Here is a 20,778-nt window from a genome sequence, read left to right as displayed (position 1 = left end):
AAAATAGAAATAAATCTAATCCCCCTCACTTGGATAGCCATGATTTTAGAAAAAAGAAACATGGAAATGGATTAAATAGAGTAGATTAAATGTCTTAACTGAATCATGTGTTTTACTGGGAAATGTGGTTTGAAATGAACAAAAACTAAAATAATGATGATGATGATGATGATGATAATGCTTACCTGAAATTAAATCTGCAAGTGCTTTGAATCGAACAAGTTCCATTACTTTCCATATACTTAAGTTTATGAAATGAATTCTCTCAGAAACAGCTAGGAGGGTTTCTGCAGGTTTTATAAAGGTTAATTTAAGAGCGTTTTTAACACCAAGTAAAAAAAATGCAAGTAATATATATTGAAAGGAACACAAGTTATAAGCAACACTTCAGAGTTTGAACAGATATTCATTACTTTCCCATTTAATTTACAAAAAAAGTAGCTTGAATAACTGCTCCCAACCACTAGAATAAAACATTTACTGTGCCTTCTGATTACAGCAAAGTACTGTTCTTCCTTGATGCATTTTCTTGAGATGCAAAATGATAAAACATGATGTCTAAGAAATTGATCCTCAAAATGAAGTGACTTATGATTAAAACAAGAACAAATATCTGCCAATAGGCTCAGAAAAATCTACTTAATTCAAAGGAAGTTTTCATAACTCATTGACAGATATGTGTTCTTATTTGAAGCATAAACTCAATTCTGTTAATTTTTTTAAAACTTAATTTTACATTTGCATCTCAAGTAAATGTATCTTGATTTAAAGCAGGACAAAAACACTGAGGGAGATATTTTTATGTATAATTGTTGTATGCATGCAATATTTAATGCCATGACTATAAATGCAGAAATACATTCTGCACTTTGTGTAAGAGAAAATTAAAAATGTGAGACCCGCAGAAACCCGGAGCCAGTATGAATGAAACATGCACTGCACAGATTAAAAAAAGTTAAAGAGTAAGAACTCCATTTTTATTTATTGAAAACATTATAAAATATGAACTCCCAGCTGTAACATGTCTACATGAACCACTAGAAGCAGAGACAGACAGATCATCAAATGGTCCCACACAGATTTCATAGAGAGAGATCATTCTGATCATTTGGACGAGAACATACACTGATTTTAACTTTCCCCTCATAGTGAAATCAAAATGAACCCTAAACACCTTCAGTAACATGATACTACACAGTAACAGCTCAGGCATTGGCGCTTAAGTCGAACTAGTGCTAGACGTTTACATTCACAGTAAGATTATAATGGCGTTTGATACACCAGATCAGGCCGTTTTGGACTTGCACATTATCAGAATACAGACGCACCATCACAACACAACAGCACACAACTTACTCACTGCGACCAGATCCTAAACATAGACAGCATGAGCTTTGGGATGACTTTTTATTTTATTTTATTTTATTTTTTATCAGACCCAAAACACCCAAAGGTTCTGTCTATGGTTTCCCTGCAGAAATGAAATCAGCATCAGCAAGATGAGTGTTTTGGCTGTTATGGTCTTGCGCACACATTCACACATGCAAACGAAAGGTTTGAACAACAAAGTTCTTCAATTTTGGTCCAATCATGGCACTGACCCATGTTAAAATGGTCAGAAGGATTGTCCATGTGTGAGTTGCTTGTGTAACAGGCACGCTAACCTCATTTAGTATCCTAAACATAGCAGAAGTATACAACCGATTAAATAATTACATTCCCATAGCTTTTTAAATATAGTTTTGTAGCTTATGCGAGATGTTTAGTAGCACTTTCCTGCGTAGCTACCAACTAAACGTAAGTTTAAAAGGATTGTTTTATTCATAAATGGCTATATGTGCACTTCCTCTACCCTCAGCTCACTGCATAGTGTTCTGCATCGAAATATGTCTTCCTGCATAGCACCGATCAATAAACCCCAAACCAGAGGGACAGTGGACCCCGAACCCTAAACGCCTCACCTATGTAACAGCTACAAAGACATGTTTTCCTAAATATACAACAACCCTCTCCGTAAGGAGAGAAAATGATGGCATCACCTGTCTGGAAGCAGCTCGACAGACACCATGAGCGTTGGTATGATCTGAACAGGATTACAAACACAAACGTGTGTCCAGTTGTGATGTGCAGCGCATGGCTGTTTGTGTGCGGAAGGACGGATTCATGACTTCCTTTGTCGGACTGTGTCCATACTGCCGTTTAGCTTGCTTCGGCCAGACGGGGCCGTGTTGCTGCCGTCGGCATGTCCAGGCACTCTGTCCCGCTCCGAAGACCCTTCCTGTCTTCGCCGCCGTGTTTCTTTGTATCGGAGTGTGATGTCACTGTCAATGCAGAAAACATCTTAGTCAGATCGCTGGATCAGTTTCTAATGAATAGCATGATAACATCCTACCTGCAGTATTATATGCTGCAGAAATAGTAGTGAGATTTACATTTTTCTCTTAAAATGTTTTAAATTCTGTCATCATTTACTCACCCTCATGTCGGTTCAGACCTGTATGAATCCTAATTCTTTTGGGGAACTGTTTTGGCTACCAGTGACTTTCCATTGTATGAACAAAAAACAGAGACATTTCTCAAATGATCTTTTTATGTTCCACAAAAAAAAAAAATCATACAGATTGGAAACAACAGGGATGGTAAATGATGACCGAATTTTTTTTTTTGGGTGAACTATCACTTTAATACTCATTTAAAACCCATTTAACTATGAAATTGTAACTGCAGTGTGTAAATTAGTTTATGCCACCTCTGAGCTGTGAAGGGGGTGAATTGGAATCCACTGCTGCTTCAATGTATTGTAATGATGTAATGAGTGATTATAATCAAGGTATTAATATTTTTCCTTCTAAATATCAAATGAGCTGAATGACTTCTCTGGAGATTTTACTTTGTTATAGAAGTTACCAGTGTGATTACTGAAATGTTCTTTTCATGTATTCTTTAATGTCAGTATTTGATATCTGAATGCAGTAACAGTGCTTGCTCATTTAGCCCGGCTTCCAGAAATGAAATATGGACTGGTTTTATGTTTAAGAAAGGTCTTCAACGTGTTAAAACATACAGGGGTCATTGAAGCCCGTAGTTTAAGGGACCATTTCTCAGTTAAAGCCTATATTTTCCATTTAGACTAAAATGTCCTATCCTGAGAGAAAGAACTTGTTATCTTGATGTTTTGAGACGACTCTCCTGTTTATAGTTAGAGCCTGGCCAAATCCAACCTTGGATAAGCTGTGTGTCGGTGTGTGTGTTAGTCTTCTTGGTTGCAGGTTAAGGAACCACTGGCATTGTTGGAGATTGACTAAGTTGTTGTTCGGGACATGTTGGCGCCCAGCAACCCAAATCTGAGAACTGGAAGGTCACGACATGCCTAACTTCAGGGTCCGAGTGTCAGCGGCATAATCTATGGAGATATGCTTCAGTCTATCTGTATATGTGTGGAAAATTACTGTTTATCTATTTCTAGGCCAAACATCAAACATCTGGTCCTTGGGTCCTAAACTGTTAACCCCTAACAGCTGAAATAAACTGTCTGAAAATATATCTAAATGCCAATTTCTCCGCTTCTGAAAAAAAAAAACATGGTCATTGTAGCCTAAAAGTTTGTGTAATCAACTATGTTGAATCAAATAAAATATTTCTTTATAAAGCTACTTTTTGTAATGTCTTATTAGATGCTTTTCTCATTTAACACAATAATGACTTTAAATTATCTTTTGGGGGTAATTTCTGGGATGTGATTAATTAGATTAAAAGTGTAATCACTTGACAGCCCTGACAGACAGACAGACAGACAGATAGGTCGATAGATAAATAGACAGACAGATAGATGCATAAATAGATAGATAGATAAATAGACAGACAGACAGATAGATCGATAGATAAATAGACAGATAGATGCATAGATAGATAGATAGATAGACGGATCAGTAAATGATATGCTAGGGTTTGATTCTGAACAGAACCTTGTTTGCAATACAGTTTGGTTCTTTTGGACTATTTAGTCTTCTGGTAAAAGGTAAAAATTGATAGCGTGTAAGAAATTAACAAATGTTATTATTAATAATTGATTAAATCTGCATTTATACTGCTATCTATCAGTAACTGTAATTAAAGAACTGATATGTAGGGTCATTACCGGATGAAAAACCGCCACAAGGTCCAAATAAGGATGAGAACGATTCCGAGAATCCAGCACTGAGTGACGAAGAAGGGGATTGGCAGCATGATGGTATTGGGATCGTATTTGACCACGATCAGAAACTCTGTAACAGTGATGGTCGCCACAATCCACGCTTGCTGGCCCAACTTTTTATGGAATTTTCTAAAATGCAAATGATACATTAGACTTGCTGCAAGCACAAAAAACCTGTTCCTAGTGAGCTGCCTAACTAGGTCATATTTTTATGCCTCACAAGCATGTCCCAGAAAAGCCACTCCAACAACAAAATATTCATAGCACAGCATGTATTATTTGCACATAAGACAATCACTGAATACATGGCAACAAACTTCCAAAATGGAAGGGAGAATTGAGAGAAATAGATTTTACTTCACTGCTTACATGTTTACAATATAAACATATACATAAAAGACTAATCGCAACTTCCGTTTCATGCCTGCTTGTGTCAGGTGATGTCACCTTAGAAGGTAGCAGCCTACATAGACAACAGTTAGTGAGGCAGCTCATTTGGAAAAGCTCTAGATTGTACTTACGGATCATCCATGAAGTCGTAGATCTCCCTCATGGCCACTCCGCCCACGTTCACAAAGAAGACGAGCCTCAAAAGCACCAGATAATGCTCCGGAGGCATCCACAGCACGAACTTCAAATAAAACGTATTCAACTCTGCCAACAAGAACTACAAATAAGGAGGAAAAAGGTCATTTTTATCTCAAAATCACTGTGCAGTGATTGCATGCACTAGTCATGTGACTCACCATGAAAATAATACCCAACACCGCCAGCCATCGTCGCAGGTTAGACGCCGGACGCCATTCGAAATTCACCCAACTGTACGGGGTAAACTGGAAGGCGATTCTCTTAATTTTCCCCCTTTAACACAAAAATTGCAGGATGTCATGACAGTTCAGTGTTTTACCTGCTGACCGATCCTTTAAGACGTTTAATGCATTTTACTTGTATGTTGGGATGTGCCACAATCCCTGCCACTGATACGGCTTCATGGAGAGCCAACCGAGCGTCTTCATGCCGCAGTAAATGCCCAACCCGTTACACAGCAGCACATCCATGATCCACTGCAGCAGGAGAGATTCATGTCATCTGACCTCTTTAAAACAGAGCGATGTATGATTCACAGGGTGTATCTGGTGAGTTTTACTCACATGGTCCCACCAGCACTCTGAGAAGTTGGGCAGCTGGTGTTCGAGGCTGTACTCCAGGAACTCAAACATCACGCTGATGATCATACACATCCACCAGTCCCTGATCATCAGTGTCTGACACACACAGAAACAAACACATGACTAAAAGTTTCTGTCTGCAGATTTCAAACATGTGGTAACGTGTTCATTTGCCAACATGCTCTTGAGATAGGTACCACACCAACCTTAATGTACCAGCCGAGAAAATGGGCAGGAACAAATCCATCCATTTTGTCCTGTTGGGAAAATAATAATAAAAAATAAAATAATTGGTATAACTTAACAACTTCAAATTATTCAGGTTTTGACAAATATGAATATAAAATGATACACCTCACATTTCAGACTTTAAACGATTTTTAAGCGTATGTCAAAATTATTTTTACTATATTTATATTCTTATTAAATACGAGACTTATAGCCATATTGCGATTCCTGTTTTGCTGTCTCCAAATTTAGGACCTCTTAAAGGGATAGTTCACCCAAAAATGAAAATTCTGTCATCATAGACTCTCCCTCAAGTTGTTTCAAACCTGTATGAATTTCTTTTTTTCTGCTGAACACAAAAGAAGATATTTTGAAAAATGTCTGTAACCAAACAGTTGACGTGTCCATTTACTTCCATAGTAGGAAAAAAAAATACTATGGAAGTAAATGGACACGTCAAATGTTTGGTTACAGACATTTTTCAAAATATCTTCTTTTGTGTTCAGCAGAAAAAAGAAATTCATACAGGTTTGAAACAACATGAGAGAGAGTCTATGATGACAGAATTTTTGGGTGAACTATCCCTTTAAAATGATAAAGACTTTGCTTGTGCCATTTAAGATACTTAAGACTATTTATTGCCTTACATTTGTTACAACTGAACTAAGGACCTTTGGGAACTGTGATTTAAAAGAAAAAAATTAAAAAGAAAAATTAATTAAAAAAAATCTAATATTCAGTTGGTTGGTGATGCATCACATTACAGAAGATTAATGCTGTTTCATGATGTTCCTACACATCTGTACTAGTTTTATGTCACTCATATCACACTGCAGCCTCTACTCACATTAAAATACTTCAATATTTTATGTCCATTTAACCTTGTAAGAGCAGGATAATGTACAGCCAACCAGTCATTAGAGTTTATTCTGTAATGTACAAATGATTGAACATTATCTCTAGGATTAGATGTATATTTAATACCCTATAAGTGATAGGGTTACTTATCTCAGGGTCTTTATTATCTGTGTTGTTTTTGTTATGTTGGTTGTAATGCATACCCAGATATTGTGGAAGGGGTCGGTAGGATGTCCAGGGTCATAAATAAGACAGTTTCCTCCATAATCTCTTTCAGGAAGAGGGACACCCAGCTTTGGGTCAATGTACTTCATAAACTGCCTGCCATCATGTACTGTCTGAATAAAAATCAGAAATTTCACATTTAAATATGATATAATATCAATTAAATACTGTATGTAAGGTTGTGCTGTTGATGCTGATAACAAACCTGGAACAGGATGAAGATGAGGAAGAGTTCATACACAACAGAAACACACAGCCAGAAACGCCAGTAAGCTGCAGAAACAAATGCATACCATAAACTCTTACATAAACACAAAAAATAGTAATGCAGTAAAACACTAATAACTAAAATGATGAATCTTGTACAGGAGAATATTGGGGGTTTGTGTTGAACTCTGTTGTCTGTATCACAGTAATTGTTCAAAATTGGTTCCTTCTTTTAGGAAAGCCAACTTTATTTGTCAAGCACTTTGATTTTTAAAACTTTACATTCACTAAACTAAATTAAACACTGCATCAAAGTTAATATTCGAAAAAGCATAATAGGGGCACTTTAAGATGCTTGATTTATGGAAAGAGATTAGTGAAGCCAATTTTTACTTCATTGCTACAACTATTTGTTTGCATCTATGTCTCTAGTCTCTATATGTCTCCATCTCAATGTTCAGACTCCAGACACTCTTCACCTCTAAAACAACCTAGCATACTTCACTGGGATTAAAAATTCAACACTGTTTTCACTATGACAGGAAACCAAACTTATAATTTGTCAGTCATCTTGAGAGGCCGAATGCTGACCGGAGGAGTGCTGTGTTGAAAACCCCAGGACCAGCTCATCCAGCAGAGCGAGTCGGCCCTCATAGCACAACAGAAAGTGTGTTGTTTAGGAGGAAGCGAGTTACAGTTGCTACAACAGTATTCTCACCGTTTCATTGTGTTGAAAATCTGTTTTAAGCTGGGTCTGTGAAAGTCTCTGGGTCTCTAACCGTATCCTATCTAATTATAATTTAAAAAAAAAGTTCAACTACAGTCATGCTGAAGCTACCCCTTTGATTAGTTACTTCTTATCGTGCAATAATTTTTAGAAATAATAATCATAAAAATATGAACATTTACAAACCTGGATTTTTTTTAATATATGACATTTTAAGTTCAATCATTGTGATCATTCAGAAATATGACAATTGGATGTTTTTCCAAAATTGTGCAGCCCTACTATAAATTTGTGTTCAGGTTTGATGGTTGTACTCCAAATCTTCATTGTTCGTGTGCATGTGACATCGCCAACTACTGGCCAGGCAGCAGAATGCAGCGTTTTTAATCTTTTTCGCTGATCCATGTAAACGAGGACCGTTTTGAAAGGAAAATTCTCAAAAACACAAAGAAAAAAACTATTAGGTTTTACATCGCTGTCATGTACTTCTGGGAACACCATTGAGTGAAGACTCAAATGAATGTGAATTTTTTTTTTTTTATGAACTAGTTCATTGATATAAAGTCTTCCCAACACTACTTGCAAGGTAGCCTTTCTTGTTATTGCATCAGCTCACTCAATTGTAATGCAATGTGAAAAACAATGATGCATTTGTTCAGTCACGCTACATTGCTGGTTTTTGGACAGCAAGTTACTGGAAAAGGTAACCTATTATCAACGCAGCTGAGCAACTGTAACACTCCTGAAACGTGTGGTTAAGGCACTACTTTTAGTTTCTCCTCCCCAATGGCACCATGGGATCTCACAATTATAGCATCTCATCCTCACTGTTAACCACACCAACAAACAGAAGTCGAAGATGACGTGAAGGTGATGTGAAACCTCTGTTAATGTTAAATCATCTTCGAATATGGGTTACCGCTCTGGCTTCAGTTAGGGTTAGATTATATCTAAATGAAGGTTACTGGTCTGACCTGGGTGAGGGCGCGTGAAGGGACCATCTTTAGCTTGTGTTACTCCAAAACAAAGGAACACCAGAATACTGGCCACAATTCCTCTGAAAAAGACAAAATACACATTAAAAACAAACAATGATGAAAAAAATATTAATCAGCACAACCGTTTCCAACATTGATAATAACTGAGTGTCAAATCAGCATATTAGAATGATTTCTGAAGGATCATGTGACACTGAAGACTGGAGTAATGATGCTGAAAATTCAGCTTTGCATTACATAAATACATTTTATTTTAAATATATTAAAATTGAAAACCATTATTTTAAATTGTATTAATATTTCACTAAAATTAGAGTTTTTTTCTGTATTTTTGGTCAAATAAATGCACGCTTGACGAGCATAAAATACTTTTCAAAAACATTAAAAATAGTGATGTTTCCAAACTTCTGAAAGGTACTGTAAATAAATATACACAATAAAACAAAACAATACATTTTATGTTCATTGCAAATATATGCATATCATGCATGCAAATATTAAAGTAGTTTGAGAGCGTCGGGAAAATGGCTCTACGTCATTCGAAGCGCTTCATGAGTACTTTTGGGCCGATTTGTTTCTGATTGGTGGAGATTCCTTGCAGAATCATGGGAAATATAGTTTTCCCCCAGGAATTCTGCTGTTAAAAAATAAACTGAAATAATGTGTGTTGATGGCTTCCACAAAAGTATATTCCATCCATTACCAATCTTGTAGCTCACCTAAGTTAATGTTAAACATTTCCTCTATGGAAAACATGAATGGTATTTTTACTTCCGCAACCCGACTCTGGTACTAAGTGTTTGATTTGTAGGTTTCTATTTAATTGCTAGGGTGTTTTGAATGGTTTTCTCACAAAGTTCAATATTCAGAGGCTGGTTTAAATCTCACAAGAACATCTAATAATACCACACATGACATTCATACAGAAATAAAAGCTGCTCTTTCTTCTGATAAAGGTCATGTGCTCTTGAGCACAGCGGGTCAGTCTGTGACCTGGACTTTGTGATCAGCAGCAGATGTCACACATAATCCTGTTAGCCAATAAAAAGCAAGACACTTGCCAAGCCCCTCCCAGTTACACCCATGTGACATTTCTGGCCACATCAGACCACTTTAACTTTGGTGTATCACTCTCTGGTGCTCTGAACGGTGTTCTGGATCCAGTGCTGAAGGTAAAGGACACACTGACTGCATGTCGCCCATATACCTTTTAGTGTTGTACGCAGTGTCATGCGGCGTCTCCTCCAATAGTGTCACATAAACCAGAGCACATGTCAGGATGAACAGCACTGTCAGGGTATGTGCCCTCCTGCAGATAGAAAGACGAAACAAGAGGATCAGAGTACAGAGCTTGTATTCAAAAGTTAGTTTAATTTTTCACAGCTAAAACCTGCTGGGCTGGTATACCGGTTAAAACACAACCACACCTCAACATACACAAGGGGGAGAGAGGAGAGATCAGTATAACAGTTTATTACAGCAGATTTAGCTCTTGAAACTGATTTTCAAGGAGCATTTGGACCTTTATGAGGTCAAAATAAGTTTTTCATCAAAACAATTATGGCTGTTAACCGACAAAATAATATTAAAAAATAATTACAGATAGAACTTTTTACAGCCTTTCAAATGAGAAAAGCGTCACATTTCAAAAGACAGTTCATCCAAAAATTAAAAGTCAATGGGGTCCAAAACAACATTGTAAATTATTTATTTATCTTGTCATTTATTAATTTTCAAATAACTTTTTTTGGGGTGAACTATGTTGAGCTTTAACAAAGAAAAACAATGAATGCTAGCAACTTAATTAGCAATAATATTACTGTATTGTTGTATTATTATTATTATTATTATTATTTTCTTTTATAGTTGTAGCCTGGTTTCGTTATTGCGTAAAAAAATCAGAAATAAAATAATAATAGTTTCTGAATATTGGTTATAACATCCCAAAATGCACCGAAATTTCAACTACTGAAAATTTTCCGCTGACTATTTTTGGTCTCGGGCCGAAATCAGTGACTGAAACAGACGTTTAATTAGTGTTTCTCCGGTAGCACATTTTAACTAGCTAGAAAACATAACTCTAGAGAAGAGCATTTGGCTACATATATGCACTGTATTACATATTCATTACATATGAACTTAACCTGTTAGTGTTGTCTTCGTTATTTAATGCGTGTTTGAATAAATCTGTCATGAAATCACGTTGTTGCTTAAATGTTCAAATTTCACCAACAAACTGGAGTAGAAACAATTTCATTATTAAAAGGTTTATAGAAAAACTGCCTTATGTGCAGTTTAAATGTTTATACGACTCAGTTTTAGCTATTTTAGTATTGATTATTAAATAAGTTTTTTTTATTAATTATTAATTTATTTTTGTTTTTTTGTAGGCCTATTTTCGGCCAAATGCGTCCTCCTGAATTTTAGGTTTCGGCCAAAACTTATTTTGGTGCATCACTAGTTCTGAAAATACCTATGAAATAAAACAAAGACAAAAAAATGAATGAAAAACTATAAGTGAGAAAGAGTGTCGTCCACAGCATCTGTCCATCTCAAAGCCTTTAATGGATGGAGATGTCATTCTGCTGAGATTGCAGAATAAAGAAAAGCCGAGCAAAGCTGTAATACTACTGGACAGCCTCTGGACACACAACATACAACATATAACACTCACACAGGGGGGAACCACAGAAAGACACTGAAATCAAAGAGCATAATCAGCAAATACACAATCATCAATAATCATAACATAAGAGATGTTCACTCACCAGAAGAATGTGTTGGTCCCATCATCGAACACTTCACACTCAGAGCGGCCGGATAACTGGAGATCATCTGTGCCTGACCTCTTCCACTCACCTTTAGCCATTACGGCACAGTTAAACTAAACCTGGACTAAACTAAACCCAACTTAGATTTTAAATGCAACTAAACCCAACACACATGAACCAAACTTACCCTAACACAACAAATCTATAACTTCCCAACCTTAACTTAAAGCAACAGGCTTTAACAACTAAACCTAGTTGACAACTAGAACTTACTGTAACCCAACAGACCTGTGCTGAACTGACCCCTAACCCAACCTACACATGCTGTGATTTACAACCAAAATAACCTTGAATAACACACCTGATATTAAAAACAACTACTCAGTCCTAACTAACCCAAACCCGCTGAGATTTATTCCTGAACTAACTCTTACTCAACCTATATAAATCACAACTCAATAACTAACCTGAACAAACAAATACTCGTTTGAACTACCAAAACCAGCACATTTGTGCGGAGATTTAAACCGGGCTGAAATAAGACATAAAATAACTAAAATCACAGTAAGTCACAGGAGCTCGCGCGCGTCCCGCCACTGGCTGGTAACGGAGCGCGAGCGCATTAACCGGATCAACAGTCGTTCGTAGATGCGAGGCTTTAAGAAGCAGACGGAAAATAACGTCTTCAAGCGTTATATATGAACGCTACGGAGGCGCATCATCGACCGATGTAACAGACTGCAGCAGACGCACGCGCACCTCCAGTGACATGCACTTCAGAAAAATATAACCATCATCATAAGGTCGCGCGGCATGGCGTCATTTCCGCTCATGCCATAGGCGGCGTCACAAATTTGTGTTTTTGGTCATCAAACCATGTGCACAAACATGAAGGGCACTCTGTTATGCAGCCACAATCAGTGTGTTTATTATTCATTGTTTATGTATAATGCATTTAATGAAGCTGCAATGTGACAGTTGTAATATTAAATACTATCGATGTATTTACATAGGCTTTATATAAACACGAGAGCTCAAACAATCTTTCAAATAAACAAACTGTTCCAGGTTTACACGCAGGATGACAGATTGCGTGTGTGGTGGAAAGGTTTACATAACCATAAGGAAAGTGTGTCACATGATTACAGGAAACGTGATGTCTGTCTGTCACACCTGCATCACCCAGTGTAGTAAGTGGTACGGGTACATTAAACCAGTAGGTTTAAAAGCAATAGACAACACTGGGATAATGGTCATACATTATGTAAGCAGTCTGTATATGTAAAACACAGTATGCCCTGCTTTAGCATCAACTCTAAAAGCCTTCACAGAAAGCAGAATCAGCACAAATACAGACTTTAGCCAGTCTAAACATGCCAGTGGTTCTCGGTAAAGCTCATTTCTCTTATTTAGAGTTGTATGTGATGAATTGTATAATTATCAAGGGCTTGCTGCAACTGGCTGTTGCTCATAAAGCTAGTCAAACTTGGTTGTTGTAGAGAGCAAGTTTGGACTGAGAATTCAGGATACTCGAGTGTGTATTTGTTAAACGCCAATTCGGACCGTTATTTATAAAAAGACATAGGCTATAGGTTACAGAATATAAATATGATGACTGAAGCCAGCAATTAACAAGGTCATTTATAAACATATCTGATTTTATTAAGATTTACCTCGAAGTTTATTTAACGTAATACTATATTGTGATCAAAAGGGGGCGCTGTTGTAGTATTCACAAAGCGCAACTACCGAACAGAAACGATTTCTCGGTTGATTTTTAACAGATCCTTTTCTTTTTGTTATGTGAAGGTCACGTTAACACTGAGCTGGAATTTTTATACTTTTATACTATCATTATAAAAAGTTTATAATTGTCCCCTGCCCACATTTTAGTATTAAAATTTGAAAACTAATCTTAAAAATACGAATTATTATGTCTTAAAAATCATTTCAAAATTAAAATGATTTATATTAATAAAAGAATAATTAAAAATACTTGTTTGCCATCAGTTTAGTTTTATTCATCCCTTAGGAAATTTGTTTTGCACAGGTGACACACATCACATTAACACACATATCTCCATAAACATTTTTGGACAAATACATTATAAGAATAAGATGTAAAAACAATACTAATTAAAAAAAAAATCAAGTGAAGAATGTGCTTAAATTGAATTTAAGTTAATTTTATGAGAAAAATCTTAAAAAATTAGGAAAATATCCCTAAACAATAGTTTTATTCGATGTAATTTCCAATCAAACGGTCAAATCTAGACTCAGAACTGTCAGAACTATAGTCTCGCATTCAGCCGTTGCCGGGAGCCAGTGATTATAGTTTATAAAGTTATAAATATGGATATTTTTCTTACAAAAACGCATCGCTTCACATCAGAAGGTCTTTATTAACCCACTGGAGTCGTATGGATTACTTTTATGATGGATGGATGTCCTTGTTTTGGGCTTCAAAATCTCAGTCACTATTGACTCCCATTATAAGCTTGGAAGAGCCAGGATCATTTTTAATATCCTCCTGAGATCCAGAAAAAAAAAAGTTTTTTTGAATTTAGTATTTTTTCATGTTATCACATTGTTAAGAGCATAAGAAACAAATGGTAAAAAAAACTTTTTGGACAAATGATATTTTATTCTATGTTATGCTATGTCCTCTGTAGTGGACCAGGACTCAGTTGTTTAAAAAACAAAATGACATGAAATTACATGTATAGGCAAAAACAATGGGATTTACCCAGTGATATAAACCTAGGATGGTTTAAGGCGGGTGAGTAAATTATGGGATAATTTTCATTTTTGAGTGAACTACTAACCCTTTAATATATATATATATATATATATATATATATATATATATATATATATATATATATTAACGGGATGCATCCGACATGCATTATAATTACTTTTTCATTAGAAAAAGTAATACATTCACCCCGTTGGCTTGCCTGACAACAGGTCAGGCAAGGCAACGGGGTAGAACAAATTACATGTGAATATATGCGTGTCTAACCAATCACAGCCGGGTAGAGGCGGGTCTAACCAATCACAGCCGGGTAGAGGTGGGTCTAACCAATCACAGCCGGGTAAAGGCGGGTCTAACAACAAAACAAAGCAAAAGGGGTAGCGGATTTTGACCAATGGGAGCGGAGCATGCGGTTTCCCCTGCTGAGGCGCAGGACTTTAAATCTGACGAGATGAAATCACGGCCAGATCTGGAGTTTCACGATTCATAACGACGTGTGGTGTAATTCACACTGACTTTTCTTGCCCTCAGGGATTTTCACACCCATTTGGCCCGTTTTATTCTGGATCTGGGCACTATCAACGATGTCTACCATCCTGCTCTCCACCATCGCCGGGGAAAGACTGGCCTCTTCACGGGAAACGGTCCCTCAGAGGAACACAGAGACTCTTCTCCCTCAACCGAAGCTGACGGGAACATGCAGAAATCTGTTCGGACCCGTGGATCACGACGAGCTGAAGCGAGAGCTGACATCCAAACTTCGAGAAATATCTCGACGAGATCAGCTGCGATGGAACTTCGATTTCAGGGAAGGACAGCCGCTGAACGGGGCTTTAAAGTGGGAGGAAAGTCCAGCTGAGGACTGTCCGGAATTTTACAGAGAAAAGACTGTCGTGTCAAAGAAACCATTTGTGGACGAAAGAATCGCCCATGCCTCAAAATGTGGGAGTCGTTCAATGAAAGTTTTGAAGAAGACAGCCATGTGTAACCGAAGAAAATTATCTCGCAAAACAGTCGCTCGCGTCCAGACGAAGAGACTCACAGACATGCGCATTACAGGTAAACAATACGCGCCACTGTTACTAGGGTACTACTGTAACATTAACACCAGTCACAATAGTCATGTAAAATTGTTCACGGTTTTAATCTTGTGAATTTGTTTTCTTGTAGATTTTTATGGAAAGCGAAAGAAAACGGACAGCGTCCACAAGGAGAGCAGAAACATGGAGTGAAAACGCATCCTCTGAAGGGGAAAAGAGTCCGTGCCGTGCTGGCGGGAAAAGGCCGGAAGTAATGACGTATCAGAGTCTGACCCACGTTATTATTACGTGATAATGTGATTCTGGAATCTTATTTATGTACTGATTTATGTTCGGTTTAATAATAGGAGCTGGTTGCTCTTTACAGTGTACAACTGATAAGTAACTTTAAATTAAAGTCAGGACAAGTAAGCCTATTTATTGTTGACTAATATATATCAGTGTATATTTTTTGTAACGGCTTAAGTTATTTATTTATTTTATTCACTTTTACATTTCAAGTAGGCTATACTTTTGTGGTTGAAAAATGTATATTTTCTTCTTGATCCCGAGCCATATTTGTCACTATTGTAAAGATGTTGCTTTAATAAATGTGTATATATAAGTGTATTTTGCATTCCACCCAGTTTGTGATTTATTTTATTTTTCTTCCTTGCATGTTAAAGTTGTAATAGTTCAAATAACAGGGTACTCAATCTAAACCTGTTCAAATGACAGGCTACTGTAATCTAAACCTTTACAGAAACGAATACACTCAGTACACTGTTGAATGATCACAACTGGTCTTACAAAACATCTAGTAACTCAAGGAACACATTGAGGATAACACTATTATTTGGGTCATTTTAATTATGTACCATTACAGCTTTGTAATTAATAAATTAATTATTTTATCTGGTTAAGCTTATAAGAACAGAAAATTAAACGCAAATAAAGCTAAAGTCAGTTCCATTAGTTAACATTAGCTAACTAGCTAAGTTAATATGAAATAAGAATGAACAATTATTCTCAAGTAGGCTATATTAATCTTAGTTCATTTTAATGTAAACATTTACGAATACATTATTAAAATCAAAAGTTGTCCTTGTTAACATTAGTTGATGCACTGTGAACTAACATGAACAAAGATTAATAAATACAGTAACAAATGTACTGCTCATTGTTTGTTCATGTTAGTTAATACATTAACTAATGTTAACAGATGAAATATCGTAAATTGTTACCCTATAATGTCAGATATTGTTCAGTTCATATCTTAAATAATGGCCCCCAATATGAAGTTCGTTCAAATGGTGCTATATTGATTTCTGTAATGTTTATATAATATGACTGAATATGTTTAGGTGAGAGACAAACACATACTTGCTTATGAGTGGGGTTTTCCCCACCAAAATTATGTCACTTCCCCAAAGATGATGTCATTGATGAACTGGATTTTTTCTTTTCTTTTTTTTATAAGTCTAAAATGATGGAAAGTGAAATTGAGGTCACATATTATCAATTTAAACAATATGTTTACAAGGAAACGTAAAAAAAAAATAATAATAATTATATATATATATATATATATGAAGAGTTCAGATGCAAAAGCCTCTAAGTGCCATCTGAAAATTTCTTCTAGAATGATCATTTTTATCAAGCTTGTATATTTAAGTTCAGTAATTTCACTTAAAATGGCAATTAATATGTAATTTTCATTGCCATTTAAGTATATATATAAACATTTCTATTATTAAAAAATATAATTATTTAAAAACAATTGAAACTGTAATATTAATTGGAATCATTAATAATACTTTGCCTATTTTTCATGATAAAATTCTAAAAACATCCTTTCTAACTAAGTTATACAGAACATGTAGCACAAGCCTCACGATTGAAGGTGTCATTAATGTCCTCAGCCAGGCAATATTTAGCCTAATACTCGGGTTAAGAGTTTGTTCAATTTGCCTTTGCAAGCACATCTAAAAGAAAGAAAGCGCAGTGGGGGAGGGGGAGGGGGCTGGATGTTTTCAAGACCACATAGGCAGAAAAAGCGGGGCGAAAACGAGCGGGAGAGATGAAGGAAGAGATGAAGGGAGAGCGGGAGAGATGAAAAGAAAGGATGAAGAGCGTGCCGCCTCGCTTTGACCTGCAAATTAGGCCGAATTAAATCTCCGTGACCCGCGCGCTCCTCCCACAACTCCCCGCGACAACAGTAAACACCCGCTGGAGCGCGCGCGCAGGAATGGCGCGTGTCTGCATACAAACACAGGACACTCGCCGGTGATCTGCTTAATATTCATGCATGTTTAACATCTGTATGACAGAGAGAGCCCATCTTCACTGTCAGACGGCAAACATTATTCTTTGTTGTCTTCAAATCTCAGTTGTTTTCAAAGTTCCTAATCCGAGACCAAAAGTTTGTGTTTGTATTTGTATTAAATTTCAAAGCTCTCTTCATATTGACAAAGTACTTAAACTACAAAAGACTTACCTGTATAAACAAGATAAAAAGAACCACAAGATAAAAGAACCAACTATTACTTTAATGGAAAAGGAAGGGCCATCTGAGTCCAATTACTTGTAACTGATGTGGTTTTCTATAGGCAAATGTAATGATTCAAGAGGGGGGGGGGGGGGAGAGTAACAGATTGAGACGAAACCGTTGAAAAGTCCACATCAATCATGCACTGTTAAGAATAGGGGGTGGAGGAAATGCACATCAATCAAACATCAGAGTATTTTAACTAGATTAAATGCAATTTGCAAACTAAAATGAAATAAAAATATAGAGAATGGATGACAAGATTGCAAGTTACAGATTTGCACATTTAGCCTAAATTAAACTATTATTCAGTAGGGGTTCAAAATGTTGGTTTGTAGCAATTGATACTGATAATAAATCTATTTTGCCATAAATTGAAGAAAAATATTTTGATTGTGTTTTCTTTGAATAACATGAATGTTTGTGCATGAAGAATTTGATAAAATTTGAATAAGAATTGAGAAAATTTTATTAAATTATTTGTCCAAATAATATTATTTCTTGGATGTCACAATTGTGCAGTAACAGGGTTGCATATTAACTAACAATTTTCTTTTATTCCTGGGAGTAATTAAATATATTTATTGATTAAAATAGAATGAATTGAATATTAAGTCAACACGGATTTTGTCAAAAGAAAGCATAATTACAAGTAGTTAATAATTGAAAACAGATTTTGGTAACACTTTATTTTACAGTGTCCTTGTTACACGTTACATGTAGTTACTATAGTAATTACTATAAATTGTGCATAATTACATTAAACTAAACCCTCAAACCTAACCCATAACTCTATAGTAAGTACATGTAGTTTATTATAATAACCCAGTACTTAAATAATAATTACACTGTAACACAGAAACCTTAAAATAAAGTGTAACCCAGATTTTAACTGCAATGTATTGAAATTAATTCTACAGATTATTTCAAAATGTTGACATCGTATGATAAAGTTGAGAAAGTCAAGACCTCTGAAGTGAGACTGGCCAAAATCGACATTTAAATTGCCATTTACAGACACTTAATGTTTAACAGTAACAACTTTTCATTCTAGGTTAATTGTATGTTACATAACAGTTTGACATGAATTGAGCATTAAAATATTAAAAACAAAATCATAGGACACTAAAATGTATGATATTCGTGAAAAGTGCTTGTGTATATAACCATATCTGGATGTGTGGACATTGTGAAATGACAGGGCAGATGTCGTCCCTCATGAGTGTCAGGGTCTCCAGTGTTTCTCAGCCACTCCACAGCTGCGTCTCCATGGACACCAGCTGGCCAAACCACATCCGAGTGTGTGGACCACCAGCTGACACACTCGCTCAAGCACGTCTGCGATGTCAGAATGTTGACGCACAACATGAAACAGCATTTATGAATTAGTAAACTCACCAGCTGACCGAATGACCCTTCTTGCGAAAACTCTTGTGTCCGTGTAATTAACGATTTGCTCTCGGGTGACCTGGGTGGTAAAATAAAGATGAACAGATGAATTAGCCTACATTAAGTTGTTCTTTAGTAGTTAGTGTAACTGTAAAAAAAATAATAAAAAAAAAAAAAATATATATATATATATATATATATATATATATATATATATATATATATATATATATATATATATACAGTATATATTTCAAACACAAAGATTATCTGTTATATCCTCCTGGCAGCCAGGAATAGACTTGTGTCCACTGTAGTGGACATTGTATTGTTGAATTAAATAAACTGTATTGAATTTCTCACAGTTTTAAGTCTGGATGTCCTATAAAGAGGCAAGGCATATTTTGTAATTATCATTTAAATCGGACTAATTTTCAAACTGTTTGTCACAAATCTCAGGGAAATGTTTTGGGGTTTCTAATCAAAATATGATTTTCTGTTACAAAACAGGGTATTTCATACATGACATGCATGATTGTATAAAGTAAAAGGGTATGTCAGTTCATTCCGTTATATCTTTCATAAAAATTTTTTTGTTTTACAAAGTTTGGTTAGAAAAAAACTAAAAATTGATTGGTGAATGAAAAAAAAATCGCATTGTTTTTCGCATTTTTTTTTCAAAAGGATATATATATATATATATATATATATATATATATATATATATATATATATATATATATATATATATATATATATATTTACATTTGCTTATGCTCTCTAAACAGTGAAAAAATTACCACCATACAGCGCCATCTGCTGGTACTTACAGAATACTAAGGAGATACCACGTGGATACATGGACCTTTGAAATGTACCATGGTATTTAAATTGTAATTTAGAATACCATAAGGTAATCCGCAGGTAGCCTTTTTGTAATTGTAGATTTATTTGCACGTTTGGTTAGCCGCTAGAGGGCGACACACAAACAGATGTAGGCTAACGTGCATTCATTGACTCTTTATTTATCGTTCTATCCAGAGACTTTGATTCAAGATGTATATTTTATTAGCAGGCCTATATATGTGTGTGTAGTGTGTACAATATCAGATCATTTCAGTGCCATGGTACCCCATAACTTTTACATGAGAGATAGGCTACGTGCCACGTAAGTAGCCTACATAAACTTAAAGACTTGGTCCGTCCAAACTGATAACAAATATACCAAGTCCGCTGTCTTACCTGTTATTAAAACTGGGTGGGAGCTGAAAGCCACCCAGAAACTACCGAGCTTCATTATAGAGCCTGAAACCAGGCGGAAGGGCAATATTATCCCTCAGTCCTCCTCTCAGATCAGCTGCATATAGGCCTAGACGTCTGCTCTCTCCAGGGTAATTTCAGTTTGTGGGTGTTTATATGTGTGATCCTCCCTAATGCGGTTGTGCTCAAACCACGGCAGCTAAAAGCTAAAAACCCTCCTGCTGAAAGCAGATCAATCCCACTGAAACTCTAATGAAGACAAACCAGACAGCAAGAAAACAGAAGCTGCAACTCAATCTAAGAAACTCAGTTTCAGAAGCACACACAGGATCGAGGCTATATCACTGCTGTGCCCTCGAGGCTCTGCAAGCGGACTGAACCTGTAATAAGCGCACTGTAAATAGCCTCGGATGAATGTGTCTAAAT

The 20,778-nt window shown here is 36.0% G+C and overlaps 2 protein-coding genes across 2 annotated transcripts; one reads left to right on the top strand and one right to left on the bottom strand.

The window, feature by feature from the left end:
- Positions 1-955: 955 nt before the first annotated feature.
- On the bottom strand, positions 956-12,184 carry ptdss2 (phosphatidylserine synthase 2). Its single transcript, XM_081356378.1, has 12 exons — positions 11,376-12,184; positions 9,815-9,916; positions 8,584-8,666; positions 6,881-6,948; positions 6,654-6,788; positions 5,571-5,621; positions 5,347-5,460; positions 5,141-5,259; positions 4,942-5,056; positions 4,717-4,862; positions 4,139-4,324; positions 956-2,321 (listed from the first exon to the last, which is right to left on the bottom strand). The coding sequence occupies exons 1-12, from the start codon at positions 11,474-11,476 to the stop codon at positions 2,162-2,164; spliced, it is 1,380 nt and encodes a 459-aa protein (XP_081212504.1). The 5' UTR covers positions 11,477-12,184; the 3' UTR covers positions 956-2,161.
- Positions 12,185-14,532: 2,348 nt separating this feature from the next.
- cdkn1cb (cyclin dependent kinase inhibitor 1Cb) lies at positions 14,533-15,784 on the top strand. The gene is made up of 2 exons (XM_081355943.1): positions 14,533-15,195; positions 15,307-15,784. Exons 1-2 carry the CDS (start codon positions 14,721-14,723, stop codon positions 15,366-15,368), a joined length of 537 nt encoding a protein of 178 aa, XP_081212069.1. The 5' UTR covers positions 14,533-14,720; the 3' UTR covers positions 15,369-15,784.
- The last annotated feature ends 4,994 nt before the right edge of the window (positions 15,785-20,778 follow it).

This window comes from Scardinius erythrophthalmus (assembly GCF_964197995.2).
Source record: "Scardinius erythrophthalmus genome assembly, chromosome: 24".
NCBI classification, from domain to species: Eukaryota; Metazoa; Chordata; class Actinopteri; order Cypriniformes; family Leuciscidae; genus Scardinius; species Scardinius erythrophthalmus.
Note: the sequence above shows the minus strand (reverse complement) of the source record. Positions and strands in the feature narration are given on the sequence as shown.